This window comes from Paralichthys olivaceus, chromosome 21, assembly GCF_024713975.1.
Source record: "Paralichthys olivaceus isolate ysfri-2021 chromosome 21, ASM2471397v2, whole genome shotgun sequence".
Lineage (NCBI taxonomy): Eukaryota > Metazoa > Chordata > Actinopteri > Pleuronectiformes > Paralichthyidae > Paralichthys > Paralichthys olivaceus.
This window is the reverse complement of record NC_091113.1, coordinates 2994407-3009623: the sequence shown is the minus strand read 5'-3', so window position 1 is coordinate 3009623 and position 15217 is coordinate 2994407. Positions and strand designations below refer to the sequence as shown.

At 42.5% G+C, this 15217-nt stretch overlaps 2 protein-coding genes across 2 annotated transcripts; both read left to right on the top strand.

Annotated features, from left to right (window-relative positions):
• The first annotated feature begins 576 nt into the window (after positions 1-576).
• tbcc (tubulin folding cofactor C) lies at positions 577-2843 on the top strand. Its single transcript, XM_020106935.2, has 2 exons — positions 577-948; positions 1190-2843. The coding sequence occupies exons 1-2, from the start codon at positions 900-902 to the stop codon at positions 2350-2352; spliced, it is 1212 nt and encodes a 403-aa protein (XP_019962494.2). The 5' UTR covers positions 577-899; the 3' UTR covers positions 2353-2843.
• Positions 2844-3102: 259 nt separating this feature from the next.
• prph2a (peripherin 2a (retinal degeneration, slow)) lies at positions 3103-9088 on the top strand. The gene is made up of 3 exons (XM_020106936.2): positions 3103-5272; positions 6704-6950; positions 8620-9088. Exons 1-3 carry the CDS (start codon positions 4692-4694, stop codon positions 8818-8820), a joined length of 1029 nt encoding a protein of 342 aa, XP_019962495.1. The 5' UTR covers positions 3103-4691; the 3' UTR covers positions 8821-9088.
• Positions 9089-15217: the final 6129 nt, after the last annotated feature.

Here is a 15217-nt window from a genome sequence, read left to right as displayed (position 1 = left end):
GGCTCCGATCAGGTGGGGGGGTGACACACCTCTGTTGTTGTTGTTGTTCAGGTGTGATCGAGACTGTGAACGTGGAGTCCCACCTGGTGACTATACACGTAGCGTACACAGGTGTACACGCGGACACTGTGTCTGTTGTGAGGTTTGTGATCACAAGCGGTTTGATTCTTAAAACTTAAACTTCCTTTATTGATCCCACAAGGGGAAATACTTTTTACACTCATGTTTTTCATTTAATACATGCATTAACCCACAATCCCACACACACACAGGGCTCAAAGACATGCATATTTTGGAGAGAGATGGTAGAGTGATGGGCAGCCCCCAGGAAAAGCGCCCTATGAGCAATTGGGGGGTACGGTGCCTTGCTCAAGGGCACCTCAGCAGTGCCCAGGAGGTGAAGTTATATTTGTATATTTGTCCCTTTGAAGACGTTTGATCTACGAAACCATCGATGATGAAAGACAAAACTAAATGTAACACAAAGTGAGTACCATATATACATACGTACGCACACATCGATGCATAACACACGCATACATACGTGCATGTTACTCATGAAATAAAGTAGGTGCGATATTGTCAGAGCAAATTCACGATATCTCAGTATCTTTCCATGTACAATCCTGTTTGCGTTTTATGTATCGAGTTTACACGATATACATATTATTTATGCTTTCACGTATTTCTCCTGCCAATATTTCTTATATCTTATTTGTTGGGAATATATGTTAATGACCTGTACTGCAGTCAACCAGCAGGGGACGATCACGCCTACAGGGCAGACCGGTCCACAGAGGATTCCGCCCTGGCCATGGACGGTTTAAACTGATGGCGTCTGGGAAGCGGCTCAGGTCATTAAAATGGGGAACTAATAGACTGAGGAACAGCTTCTGTCCATGGGCCGTCAGAACACTATCAATAAAATAACTACGATACAATCCAACCGTAACTACCTACTTTGCACTACAATCAACTACCTCCTCTTGCACCTCTCTTTGCACTAGTTTGTATAGTTTTTAAAGTCCTGCAAACATGTTTATTTTATCGTCATATTTTATTTTATTTTTTTACTAAATGCACCTTTCAGTGGTAGCTGCTGTTATTTCGCCATCATTGTGTGATGACATTGAAGTCATTTTATTCTGCTTCACTGTAATGTCCATGATCAAATTAACCTCCGCTACAGTAGGTGGCGGTGTAGAGACTCCACCTCGGGTTTCACGAGCCGAGAAGAAGAAGAGGCGCAGTCGCTTCCGCAAACACCGTCACTGCAGCAACATGGAGACCGCAGCTGAAGTCAGTCAAGATAATAAGTTCGCTACTGACAGCGATGCCGCGACGATTCAAGAGCGGATTCAGAAGCGGAACCAGGCGAGGATAGAGGATGTGGAGCGGAGGAAGGAAGCGAAGGAGATCCGCTCCGTGCCGGAGGAGAAGGGCGAGTATTTCTCTCGAACCTTCCGGACGGAGCTGGCGTGTATCGAGGAGCTGCTGTCCCGCTGCTCCGGAGCGGACCGGGCCGAGGTGATCCGGAGGCTGGAGGAGACGAGCACCAAAACTGCGCAGCTCCAGAAGTTTGTGAACGACAGCTTGTTGTTCCTGACGCAGTACGAGCTGAGGCAGGCGCAGGCCGCTCTCCAGAAACTGCAGAGCTCCATCTCCGAGGCCAGAGACAAGGCTCTGCCCAAGAAGAAGTTTGCCTTTCGAGCTCGCACCAATGACGCAGTTCCCCCTGGTGCGGACACACCTGCGGAGTCTGGAAAGGCGGATGGAGGAGGTGGTGCATTGGAGAAGTCTCCCCCTGGTGCTGCTACGTCTGAAGGCGCGAATGGAGGAGGTGCAGCTGCCACTGATCAGTGTGGCTTCTCCAACATGGACGGTGAGCTTCTGACCAAAACCGCCGAGGAGATCCAGAAAGGAGACGTGCTGCTGACCCACTTGTCCAACTGCAAGGTGCGTCTGTTCGGTTCCCCCAGCACGCTGCACCTGAAGCACATCGACAGCTGTGAGATCCTGTGCGGGCCCGTGTCCACCTCCGTGTTTGTGGATCACTGCAAGAACAGCACCCTGGCCTTCCCCTGCCAGCAGCTGCGGACCCACAGCACCACGGACACTCAGGTGTATCTGCACGTCACCAGCCGAGCCATCATAGAGGACTGTCACGGGGTTAGCCTCGCCCCGTTCTCCTGGTCTTATCCCACCCTGGACGCTGACTTTAACGTGTCCGGCCTGGATCGGGACAGAAACAACTGGAGCCAGGTGGATGACTTCAACTGGCTCGCCGCAAGAACACCTTCACCCAACTGGGCTGTCATTCCAGAGGCAGACAGGAGAACCAACTGGGACTAATAGTGTTTATCTCTTGACCCATCACAATTAACACATCCACAAAACCACCAAACAAAATGTGTCTAAGTTACCTCATGAAGGTTAGTTTGGTTTGATGATTGTGTCCCCTTCAGCTCATTTTATTTATATGCAGCTGCTGTTCTAATGTAACTCATATAGCCAACACACCCCACAATTAACAGCACAGACTAATTATAATAGGAAAAACCTGACTGATAATAAAAATCATGAAAAAAAAACCTATGATAGTTTTATTATTATTATTATTTTGACCAAGCCTTTTCCCCCTTTTTGTACAATTAGTAATTCTCTAGAATAAAATGATCCCTAAGTAGCAAAGGGGAATAAATTACCTGTTATTTTTAAGCCATATCAAGAACAGAATTGAGAGCCAGTCAAACTACTGTAACATAACAGCTTTAAATCACTATCTGACACTGTCGTCATTACAGTGGATTTGAATAAAGCTTTTGGCAGCCGCCGCCCCTAGAGACACCTGGAGTTTTCTGTGCAGCACAAATGTCACAGAACACAACAGAGTCGAGTCTGAACTTTGTAAAAAGCTCATTTGAAAGAAACATTTAACTCCAGATGTTATTTTTGACCATGAAAACAAATATAGCCATTCCAATTCTAAAACGACAAAACTGATTATCAATTTCTGGCAAGTTAATCAAATTATAATCAAGATTTTTTCAGTACAACAAATATTAACCTAAACTATAATCAATAAAATGACTTTTTACTTTCACTGCAGTCTATTTAGCATTTGTAAGCAGTAATTAATGAAGGTATTATTACACGCTATCGTGAAGTTTTGAGGATATGTAAGTTTTGATTAATATAAAATATGTCTTCATAGGAGAAATTAATGTTAACACTATACATTAATACACTTAACATCCTTATATCTAAATACAACTACATTATGGGTTGTTTGAAACTGCTAAAATATTTCATAAAAGTTCACAGTGAGCTGATTTATGTGATTTAAAAATGGAAGAAATAATGTGAGTAAATCAGAGCACGTACAAAAGTAGGGAAGTTGTTAATTTATGGTCTTCCTTAATATTTTTCTCTTAGACAGGAACCTTTGGTCTTTAATAAATTAACATACCTGTACCACACAGAATTAAAAAACCCCTCATTTTAAAGGTTCAGTTATTAAAATCTGGTAATATGCAGTACATTGAGGGGCTGGGATTCACAGTAGAACTACTGCAGTAATCAACACTGCAGCTCTCATGTCAGTCACGATGAAGTTCAAGTCAAAACACTCCAGGGAAAGACTCTGATCAGCAAACGTATCTGGCTCATGTTTGTGCCAGACACAGTATCGACAGTAACGGCCAAGACAAGACAAGTAAAGTTCATTACTGACACAACGTAAATCACTTTAATACATTAATAAGCTTTGCCAGGTAATGTTTGCCACAAGTATCTTATATCGTCATATATCATGTTTTCATCTAGTTAGTGTCAGATTTGAGTTGGTGACTGAATTCTTCATGTACAGATAGAAAAGGTTTGATTTGTGATCCAGAAAGCTCTTGTGTGTCTGTGAATGTGTTACTGGGGCTTTTTTAACTCAGCCATTTCACTCCACTGGGAAGACGTCGGATCTCTTTAACTGGTGGACCCCTATCTGTGAATGGGTATGCACCATTAATAGCATCACTTTCATGTAAGTGGCCCTTGTCAGAGCTTCAGCTGACACCTCAACAGCCACTAGTTTGTTCATTCTAGGCAACTATGACCACGTGAAAAGCTCAAACCAATTATGGCCCCTGGTAGCGGCTTACGACCGGGCTCATCTTGTGTGGAGGGATTTCTGTAAATTGGATCAGGCTACTTACAGGGGCTTACCATGACGTACTGCAACTTTGAGTTTAATCATGAGGATCCTCGGCAATCTTCCGCCTCTCAGAGAGAACGGAACATCACGATTAGCCTCACCCGCGTGTCAAGGAAGGAAAACTTGGTAAAAGTTGAGTAAAACAAAGCTTTGTGGAATTTGAAGTTTCCGTCACGATGGGAGAGGAGAAAGATTTGAAGAAATAACGCTCCTGTGCTCCACTGGGGTCGTCCAGGGTTCTTCACCTCTGCTCCTTGGCTGTGGGATGGATTACCGCCTGAGCTGATTCTGCTTCCTGCTGGACCAGCGAGAGGAGACCCTGTTAACAAAGAGAGAGGGAAACTAGGACTAACAGGTTGGCGCCATCAAGAGCACATATCCAAAGTGAGTTGCAAACTTTGAAAATCTTGGAGTTCCTGCTGACCTACATCGTCGTTTGAATCCTCTTTTTCTGCTCAGGCAAGGACACAACTCGGATTGAACAATGGCTCTGATGTTGGTCAAGTTCGATCTGAAAAAGCGAGTGAAGCTCGCTCAGACGGTCTGGTTCATGTACTGGTTTGCTGTAATGGCCGGCGTGCTGGTGTTCAGCATGGGCCTGTTTTTTAAGATCGAGCTGAGAAAGCGATCGGAACTCATGGACAACAACGAGAGCCACTTCTTACCCAACCTGCTCATATTCATGGGTCTAATAACGTGCGGCATCAATGCCTTTGGAGGAAAGGTCTGCTACGACTCACTGGACCCTTCCAAGTTCGTAAAGTGGAAGCCCATGTTGAAGACCTTCCTGGTGTTCTGCGTGGGCTTGAACGCCTTGCTGCTCCTGACGGCTCTGCTGTGCTTCTTGATGAGGATCCCTCTGCAGTTCACCCTGGCCGAGGGGCTGAGGAACGGCATGAAGTTCTACAAGGACACGGACACACCGGGTCGCTGTTACATGAAGAGGACCCTGGACTTGATGCAGATAGAGTTTCGTTGCTGCGGGAACGAGAACTACAGAGATTGGTTTGAGATTCAATGGGTCAGCAACCGCTACCTGGACTTCAGCGCGAAGGAAGTCAAAGAGTAAGTGACAAAGATTCAAAATCCTTCATAATCTGTAAAGATCGTTGATATGTGACGTGACAGTGAAATGACTCTTCAGCTGAGAGAGATTGTCATTGAACCTTGGAGCCTCAGGGGCCACCCTGAAGGTACAGTGCTTCTGTGCAAAGATAAGAGTTCAGTATAAGTGGATTGGAGGGGAAGGTAGGTCAGAGCAGGTGTATTATTCACTTTCGACCACTGGGGATTACCACCTCAGAAATGGTGACAGCAACGGGCAGCAATTGGTAGGTGGCGTTGGGGCCTGGGGGGGGGGGGCAGAGGAGGTTACTAGGCAGTTTTATGGATAAAGACAAGGGGAGAGGCTTTGGTGATTAGCTGCAGAAAAAGATATGAAAGGCAAAAGTGGGGTTATAAATAGATTGTTTCAATGCAGGGATGCCTGGCATTTTTGTGTCTTCATTTATTGATTGATTGGTTGATTGGTTGATCCAGCAACAAGAACCAGTTTTCTTTGCAAGGACAGTTGTGACGAGGGCGGTTTTGCGCATTGGCACATAATTAGTGCTTAATCTCCAGGATTACTTCTCAATGTCCTTCAAGAATCACTGTCCTGCTTAATCAGCAGGGGACCTGGAAACACTCCAGGGACAACAAGGTCTAAAAAAACACATTTTTGGCTTGGGTTTGAAAATAAGGACAAAAAGTCGCTGATTGTAAAGAGGCCTGAATTGGTGGCACTTGCAAACATCTGGAGGCCTTTGTTAATCTGTACATTTAAAGTTTTTGTCCCATTGTCTTTTCCTTTCAACCCAAGTTTTTCAAATCATCCATTTAAATTGACAATGCATTGATTGATATTCAGCCTGCCTGTACATTCTGTGGTGTTGAGCGACCAAAGTGTTTTGCGTGACACTATTTTGGGCATCGGTGTTCCAAGAAATCACTGATCCATGTCGGACCGTCTCAAGTCTTTGTGATCCAATCGCCCTCGTCTTTCCATTGACCTACAACTATCAGTCGCAGCTGAGATCTACATCGATTACATTGAGATCTACATCAAAATTTAATTTAGAATTCATTGCTGGCGTATTCTACAAACTTTACACCAGGGGCGGTGTTGCAAAAAAGAATGAACAAAATAAGTAACACTTCATCAGCTCCTGGCTGGTGAGTCTAATAATATTTGATCTTTGCTTAACTTCCCAACCGATGATGTGTTGATAAAAGGTTCTTTATTGTTGTGGTAATAATATCTGTATTGGATTGCATAGTTGCATAATCAAACTTATTATTGGTTATTTTTAGTTGAAAATAAGTCGAACTTGGCCCGTCTAATTATACTTCAAGTAATTTTAGCTCACACGACTGACTAATAAGCTCCTGACCTCTAAGCTGACCTCACGACCACCTCCAGCCCATCATAACATGACACTGCTTCATTCCTCTCAGCCGCATCAGCAGCAATGTGGACGGCCAGTACCTGATGGACGGAGTCCCCTTCAGCTGCTGTAACCCCAGCTCCCCGAGACCCTGCATCCAGCTGCAGATGACCAACAACTCTGCCTACTACAGCTACGACCACTACACCGAGGAGCTCAATGTGTGGAAGCGTGGCTGCAGTGACGCTCTGCTGTCCTACTACGGCGGCTTGATGAACACCATCGGAGCCTTAGTGTTGCTGATCACTATGCTGGAGGTCAGACCCACAGAAGCACAAACACAATAGAGAAGACTTCATGTAAATGTGATAAATATCCTCCTCACTTCTAACTGTTTAGTTAAAGTTACAAGCCCAAAGAATTGGACATAGTCCCTTAAATATGCTTTTTTTATTCATCTGGGCCCATGAAGTATTTTTCTGGAAATTTGGTGAAAATGTCAAAAAAGTAGCATCTCACAACGTTAAAGAAAATTTTTGGGATCTATGCTTTGACCTGATCCATGCAGCCTCATTCTGTGAACCTTCATGGTAATCTGTCCGGTAGTTTATGAGAAATACTGCAAACTTAAACACAGATGACAAAAAGTTTGGTGGCTTCTAAGAAAAGCCATTTATCAGCGGGGCAGTTAACCAGAAGTCTAAATGATACCAATGATGCTATTTCAATCCAAATCCAAACTTTAGATTCTTCACCTTTATCTGACATTTATAATTATTTTTTCTGTGTAGATTTTACATGTTCTCTATCTTTCATAAACAGTCACATTTATGAATCCAATTCTTAGCCATTTAACGTCGAGGCTCCCAAGAAACATCACTAATGCAAAATTTGTCTTTGTGTAAAGTCACTACTGACCACACGTCTACCCCTTGATTGAAAAATCTCAGCTTCCACATCTCACTTCATGATTAGTTTCAATATCACTGAGATTACCTTTAAAATTTGAGCAGATGGATGCTTTCCCCATCTTTGTGGAAACACAAGCATCAGTCTGCAGAAAAACAAGAAGCAAAACCGTTTTAAGCAGAAGCCAGAAGTGATGTGAACAAACATGTAAAGCCTCGACCCAGTTGGCATCGGCGTCGTCCATCGCTTCCTTCCTTTCTTCTCCTCTCCACGTTCCAACCCCCCGCTGTTGTCTCTATCCACTTACAGCATCTCCTTCCCAAACAACTCTTATCCTCTTTACCTGACTAGGTGGCTCCTGCCCTACTCCCAGGTTACCCTGTGCCACCTCTGGCATGTATGGGTGTGCAGCTTAACAGCCGCTCACCTGATACTTTCTACCCATCCTGTTATTCTGCAGCAGCCAAATGGCCTCTCTGCTCCCTGTGGCCCTCTCTGCCAACATCTGTTGTTGTTGTTGTTATTGAGATGAGAGGTTTGAATTCCTGTCTCACCTCGTTAAATAGGACAGTTTAGATAATGCCACTATACCAGAAATCCTGCAGACAAACCCTTGCTCTAAAAACTTGGATTGAGGTGATGTATGGAAGGTGATCAGACAAACAGTCTGAGGAATCCTCGATTTAAGAATAGTTACACAAGCGTCTGTTTACTGACACAGATTCTCAGAGATATAGTTATCTGTGACAAGGACAGACCCACTTCCTGGAGCTGGATCTCCTGAACTGACTTTTTTTCCAAAAATCTCTCTCTCTCTCTCTCTCTCTCTCTCTCTCTCTCTCTCTCTCTCTTATCTCTTTGTGACGCACTACCTGAAGGATTTTCAAAATAAGGCTGTAACTAAGAATCATTTTCATTATCTGCCATGTTTTTGAATGATTCATGAATCATTCTGTCGACTAGCATCTGAATGAGGTCAAAATGCCCCCACAAACTTATCGTAGCTCAGAAGGTGACACAGTGATTTCTGAAGGCCCACATCTGAATCTATCTGATTTGTGTTCTCGTCCTTTGCAGGTTGCCGTGACTGTGGGTCTGCAGTACGTCAACAGCTCCCTGTCCACCCTGGCCAACCCGGAGGACCCAGAGAGCGAGAGCGAGGGCTGGATCCTGGAGAAGACGGTGAAGGAGACGTTCACCGATATCATGGCCAACATGAAGGCCATGGGCAAAGGAGGCAAGGTGGAGGAGGGCGGCGACGCACCAGCGGAAAGCTGAGCGAGCCCCTCCTGCAAAAACTGACACCACTTCCACCGGAAGAGGAGAGCGAGGGGACGTGTGAGATCTTTTTTCTACCAACATTTATTATTATATAGACACTACCCACACACACATTTGGCTTTGAACTCCTTTTAAACGGATTCCTTTACAAATGGACTGGCATTGATAAAATACTGTATATCCAAACGTAGAGGGAGATCACGAGTAGATCGAGTTGTGTTTTTGATTTTGCCCCAATTAAACAAGCTCTGTCTTTTGCTTCACAGCAATCTATTCAAGAGGTTTTCAGTTTTGGTGTCTGATGTTCTGTGGATTTGGATTTATTGTTTTTCCAAAAAAAAAAAAAAAAAAAGGTGCAAATGGACAAGTCAAGTAAATACGGACTGTGTGTGAGCATTAGAGCCCGACTGATAGAAATCTTTGGGGCTGATACTGATATCAAATATTTAAAGAGGAATTGAAGGTGGTGTTAACAGACTCTTATCAGAGCAAAATGGAATTGAGGCATGATATTTTACACGTTAATATAAATAACTATAAATAAAAGGAAAACACAACTGCAACCAAATATATATATATATATATATATATATATATATATATATATATATATATACATGCACATCTTCTCTGCATTGTTTGTCCTGTAGGATAAAAGTTTTCACATCAGCAAACATAAACGCAGATATACCAATATGTTTGTGAAATACTCAAATCGATCAATATTTCATGTGAAATCTGTCGGGCTCTAATACGGAAGTAATATTTCCTTTGGGTTGTTGTTGAATAGTTTGTTGGGGATGGTAGTTGCCATGCAGCCTCCCCCCTGTCATGAAGCCAGAGGTGCAGAGGGAAGATACGTCCAGCCCAAAGAAACGCAGCGTGTTATTTTCATTGGTGGGTCTGTGTGTTTTTGACGTGTTTTTGGCGTGTAGCTGATACCGTAAACAGACAAAGTCTCCAGACAAACCCTCCAGTCCACATCTGTCCAGGATGATGACTGGAAAAGCTTCTGGGGCGGAGTAAAAATTATAAATTGAAGGAATCAGTGTGAGTTTTGCGTGGATGTTTAGGCGCAGTGGTGGAAGAGGGAGGGATGGGCGTCAGGAGGCGAGCTTCAGAGAGCAGCAGGGGAAACTCTGAACCCGCAGAGGACGACTCAAATTGGCAGCTAAATCTGGGCTCTTCACCCCTGTCATGTAATCTCACACCCTCTCTGACGTTTCCCCTGTGCTTTTACTCTCTGTATATTGACACATATGTATGTATATTCTAACAACCGGGTTGCTGTCTTTGTACATAGTGTAGAAATGACGATAAAAATTTAACTTTTATAAAAAACATGACCTAATTAAGCTAAAGCTTTTATTTAAATCCATGTAAAGTTTCTTTTTTCCATATGGTTTTTCTTTTTCTGTGTAGAGCAGAGATCATGCTGACTGTGTACATGAATAAAGGATTTTAGAGATGTGATCTGACACTGGAATAATGACGTCATGGTGTCTCGACCTTGAGCTGCACAGACCTGAGATGGAGCGGCGAGGCGTGCTGTGAGGGCCGCAGGGTTCCTGATTAAGTCAATAGGATAAGGACAATTAAGGCATTACTGCTTTCACATGGACATGGGATGACTCTTCACATGTCTAGTATAAGGACGTATGTGTGTGTCTGTGTGTGTTTTGCTCGGTGAAGGGGGTTACACAAACTAAATAGTGCATGTACTAAATTTGTAAGTGACTTTTCTGGGTAAAAGCTTCTCTGGAATTGAATTTCTGTCGTAAAATGATCTTCAACCTCAGATATTTCAAGTAATTTTGATTAAAAGTAACCATGAGGCCCAGTTTTTCAATTCTACTGAAGCACAGTCTTCTTTAAAAAAAGAAAAGAGGAATAAGGAGCCATGTTATCAAAGTCAATGTGGCTCAGAAGGCAGATGATGTGGGGGGGTGAAGCTGCAGAGAGTCAGTGGGAACGGTAAAGAGGCCAACTCTGTGCGGTATTTTTGTTGGACCAAAGCACATAACCGGCGCTGAGCAGATAAGAAGCCTAATCGGCTTTAGATTAGCATGAACCCCTCAGCCAGGTGAGCAGGTGATGTCCTACTGCAGGACTCACGTCACACAGACAGAGACAGAGACAGATAGAGACAGAGAGACAGAGAGACAGACAGACAGAGACAGACAGACAGACAGAGAGGAGAAAGTAAAGATCACAGCAGGACTCAAGATAGTTTTCACAAATAATGTTTAACATGTGCAAACTGGGGAGTAAGAAGATGTTTAGACACTTTGAAGTAAAAGTACCAATACCACAATATTTAATTACTTGAATACAAGTAAAAAGTCCTGCATTCAAAATAATAAAGTAGTTTCAAAATTAAAAGTACTCAGGGTTACTACCTGTAATATTATGTGATTATCGTAGACTTTCACATATAAACAGTGAATATTATACAATATGAAATACCAGTACTTTAATTAGCATTTGTACGATACTTTATATACTGCATACTTTTATTTGTGTATATATACACAGAGCTGCTCCCATAGAGACAACTCCCAAACTGTAGAAACACTAATAAGCTGCAGACGTCCTCCTGTGTGTCGACTGCATTCTGCTGCTCTCTGTTGGTAACTGCAGGAAACAAAGTGAGAATCACACTGAGTGTGTGTGAATCTACTTAATTAATCATCTCCCATAGTGATAATCTTATGGAAGGTTAGTATGGAACAATATTAGGTCCAAACACAGTGAAAGAAAGAGGAAGAGGGTTTTTTTCTTCTTGTATTTTGAGAGTAAAGTTGAAATGTTGATCACCTGACAGCTGAATGAGCCTTTGTGGTTTCTCCCTCTGAACATTTTGTTTCTTGCTAAATCTCTTCAACGTCTTATCACTAATTAACAAAGATAAAGAATTATCCATTTTAATAAAACACTGGGGAACATCAAGTCATATGCTCACTGACTTAAAAGTTTGATATATTCCTAAAAGTTTAACTCTAATCTTTGCATTTCAGGTTTATTCTCAACATTTTGACCGTATTCTTAATGAAGAAAATTAAATAACAAACCTCTGAAATAGTTCTGATGTTTTCTTGACATTCTCCAAATGCAAAATCCTTTTTTCCTTCTGCCCTGCCCTGAAACTCTCCCCAGCTGATTCACCGTTAAACTCTCTCTGACACTCCCTCTGCTTACAGCTCAACTTTTACTCTCTGCAGATGGAATTTATTTAGACTCCAAACATTTTCCAAACTTCCTCTGTGCCTTTGGCAAACTCGGTGACATGCATCAAAACATCAGACCACTGACGTCCTCTGGATCATCTTCAGTTACACGTCATGACCATAAGAGGGTGTCTTCCCACCGTTGATAATGTAACAGGGGTGTTCTCCCCTTTGGAAAACCTTCAAAGAACATTTCTTACCAAGTCTTGATCAGAATAATCAAAAGGAAACACACACGAAACTACTGCATTAATGTAAATGCATGTGTTGTGTGTTGTGATGGTGTAGACACACACATTGAAAACATCTAACTGACACTGATGATGAGCTTCACAATCCTCCCTCTAATATCTAAACAGAACAGATTGTAACTGGAACAATCAACACAAATATCGGTCGTTAATCATTAATTGATTGATTGTTCAAACATCATTAATGAAAAGTGTCCATCACACGTTCACAGTCATTTCTCTGGTTTGGTTGTTTTGTCCAACCAACGATCTCGTACCCAAAGAAATTCATGATCGTTAAAAGCATCATAGAAAAATGTCAACTTCTTTGATCAATATTCAAAATGATCACTGATTAATCATCTGTTAATTGATAAATTGATTCATCACATGACTTTTAAAGTGCTAAAGTGGGTTTTTGACTCTTTATGAGTAAATAGACGTGTGAATGGAGAACATTAGGTGATTAATTAAAAAACAATGCATGCAGAATGTGACAAATGCTCGTTACTTATTCCCAAAGAACCTGCAGTGATGAATATATGAGGAGTGAATGAATTATTCAGGCTGATAATGAACACAAAGTGCAGCGTCTTCACGGTGAGCGGATGAATGACAGGTGCTCTAACATGAACTGAGGTTACCGGTCGACCTTGAGGTTGGAGCCAAAAGGTCAGGAGCGCTGCCACGGCTCACATCTCACTTTACACTCGACTTTGGGCTGAATAAATATGGCAGACAGAAAGAAAAGCAGAGACAGGGGCCGAGAGCGAGAGAGGGAGGCCCGTGACTGGTAGATGTGTGGCCTGCTCAGAGGGGCATTGTTGGAGCTATGAGAGGACAATGCACCACCCCCGCCCTGAATACTCGCCATACCAGCTGACCAGCCATTACCAACACTGCTGCCCCGTTACAATTCCTGCAGCTCAGACACACACACACACACACACACACACTCTATCTCTGCTCCCACTCTGCCTCAATTATAAGTTTAGACTCACTTTCTCTGTAACAGTGGACAGAGGAGAGAGAAACCAGGTGGGAGGCCGGCTGAGACCAACAAAAAGCTAAAGTCCAGGCATGCATGGGCACACATGTTGTCTTGTGTGTGTGTGTGTGTGTGTGTGTGTGTGTGTGTGTGTGTGTGTGTGTGTGTGTGTGAGTGTGCACATGTGTGTGTGATTTACAGCGAGTTAACTTTAGATCCTAGCACCTATCTGTGCCTTCAGCAGCAGCAGCAGCCGCACAGAGAGGACAAACGCCCGTCTTATTATTTCAGGACGGTCTTCCACTAAAGTGCAAACAGAACACAAAAGTTTCTCGTTGTGTAAAAGTCTGGAACGAGTGTTCAGACGATGACTGAAGCAAAAAGAGAAACGCGACACTGTGAAATACATCACATGTTAAAAGTGTGGTATCCGAAATCTGACTTGGAAATAAAAGTGTCGTCAGCATATTGTATTTAAAGCATCAGCAGTAAAAGTTGCACAATTCCTCCTTTTAGCTTTATCTCATGACATTCTCCTTCTTATTATTGATGCATTTATGTGGAACCAGCATTTTAATGATTTCAGATAAAAACAAGTCTTCTCCTGTCCATTTCCATCTTCCTCTTTTTATATCTTTGTAAACTGAAACTGTTCCATTTCCTAACATAAATGTTATTGACAGAATTATTGATAGTGAAATGTGTCAATGCTCTAAAGTCAAATTACACACATGTCATTGTTTAGTTATATTTCACCTTGTCTCCGTGCGGTCATCGAGCATCTCTATATCCATTCAGTTTGTCATTTTGTGTCTTGTCATGTTGTGTTTCTGTCTCTTTGGGATTGTTTTGTGTTTCTCTGCAGCAGTTTCACATCTCTTTGTGGTTGTTTTGTGTTTCTCTGATGTGTGTTTTGGGTCTGTTGGTTGCAGTGATGTTCCTGTTTTGTCTCTTTGTAGCACCTTAACAGACATTTTGTGTCTCTCGGTGGCTCTTCTGTGTCTTGTATTTATTTTGCATCTCCTTTGGATCATATTAGAATCCCTCGGTGGTTAATTAATGTTCCTTGTAGTGATTTTATGTCTCACGTGGTTATGATGTGTTACTCTGTGGCTATTTTGCATCTTGTTGGTATAGTTGTGAGTCTTTGTAGCCATTCTAAATCTATTTGTAGCAGTTTTGCGTCTCTTTGTATTCGTCCTTTTCCGTTTTGGGATTGTTTTGTTTGAGCTGCGCTCTACGACTTTCAAACAAGACTTGTTAAGAGTCACTTCACACAGAGACCACGGGGCCTCCTTGACCTCTCAGACCCTCCGACCTGAGCCTCAGTCTGATGTGAGGTGTTTATGATTCTTGTTTTAAGATCATACAGCTGCGGGGCCTGGTCCGTGCAGGAGCAGATGTGGTGATGTAGTGAAAACAACAACATTTCCATCTGATGTGCTTTAAAGTAGGTGAAAATGGAAATAATCTAAAATGAATGCACAGCACTTGATGGGACACACACAGACACACAGTGACTTCAGAGGACATTACATCGATGTGCGTTCATTTCCCGTAGACTCACTTTAAAGGTCCAGTGTGTAAGATTTGGGTGAAAGAGAACTATTAGCAGAAATGTTATAATGCTCGTGATGTTTTCACTAGTTCGTTTCATCTAAGTTGTATGAAGTGTAGTTTTCTTTACCCCAGAAAAGGCTCTAACCTAAATCAAACCATAACCTAACCTAAACCTAAATGTAAAACAAAACCTAACATAAACCTAACCTAAACCTTAACCTTACCCAAAACCTAACCTTAACCTCACCCTAACCCAAACCTAACCTTTACCTGAACCTAAATCTAAAACTTAACATAAACCTAACCTAAACTTAACCTAAACTTAACCTCACCCTAACCTTAGCCTTTACCTAAACCTAAACCTAAATCTAAATCTAAACCTAAACCTA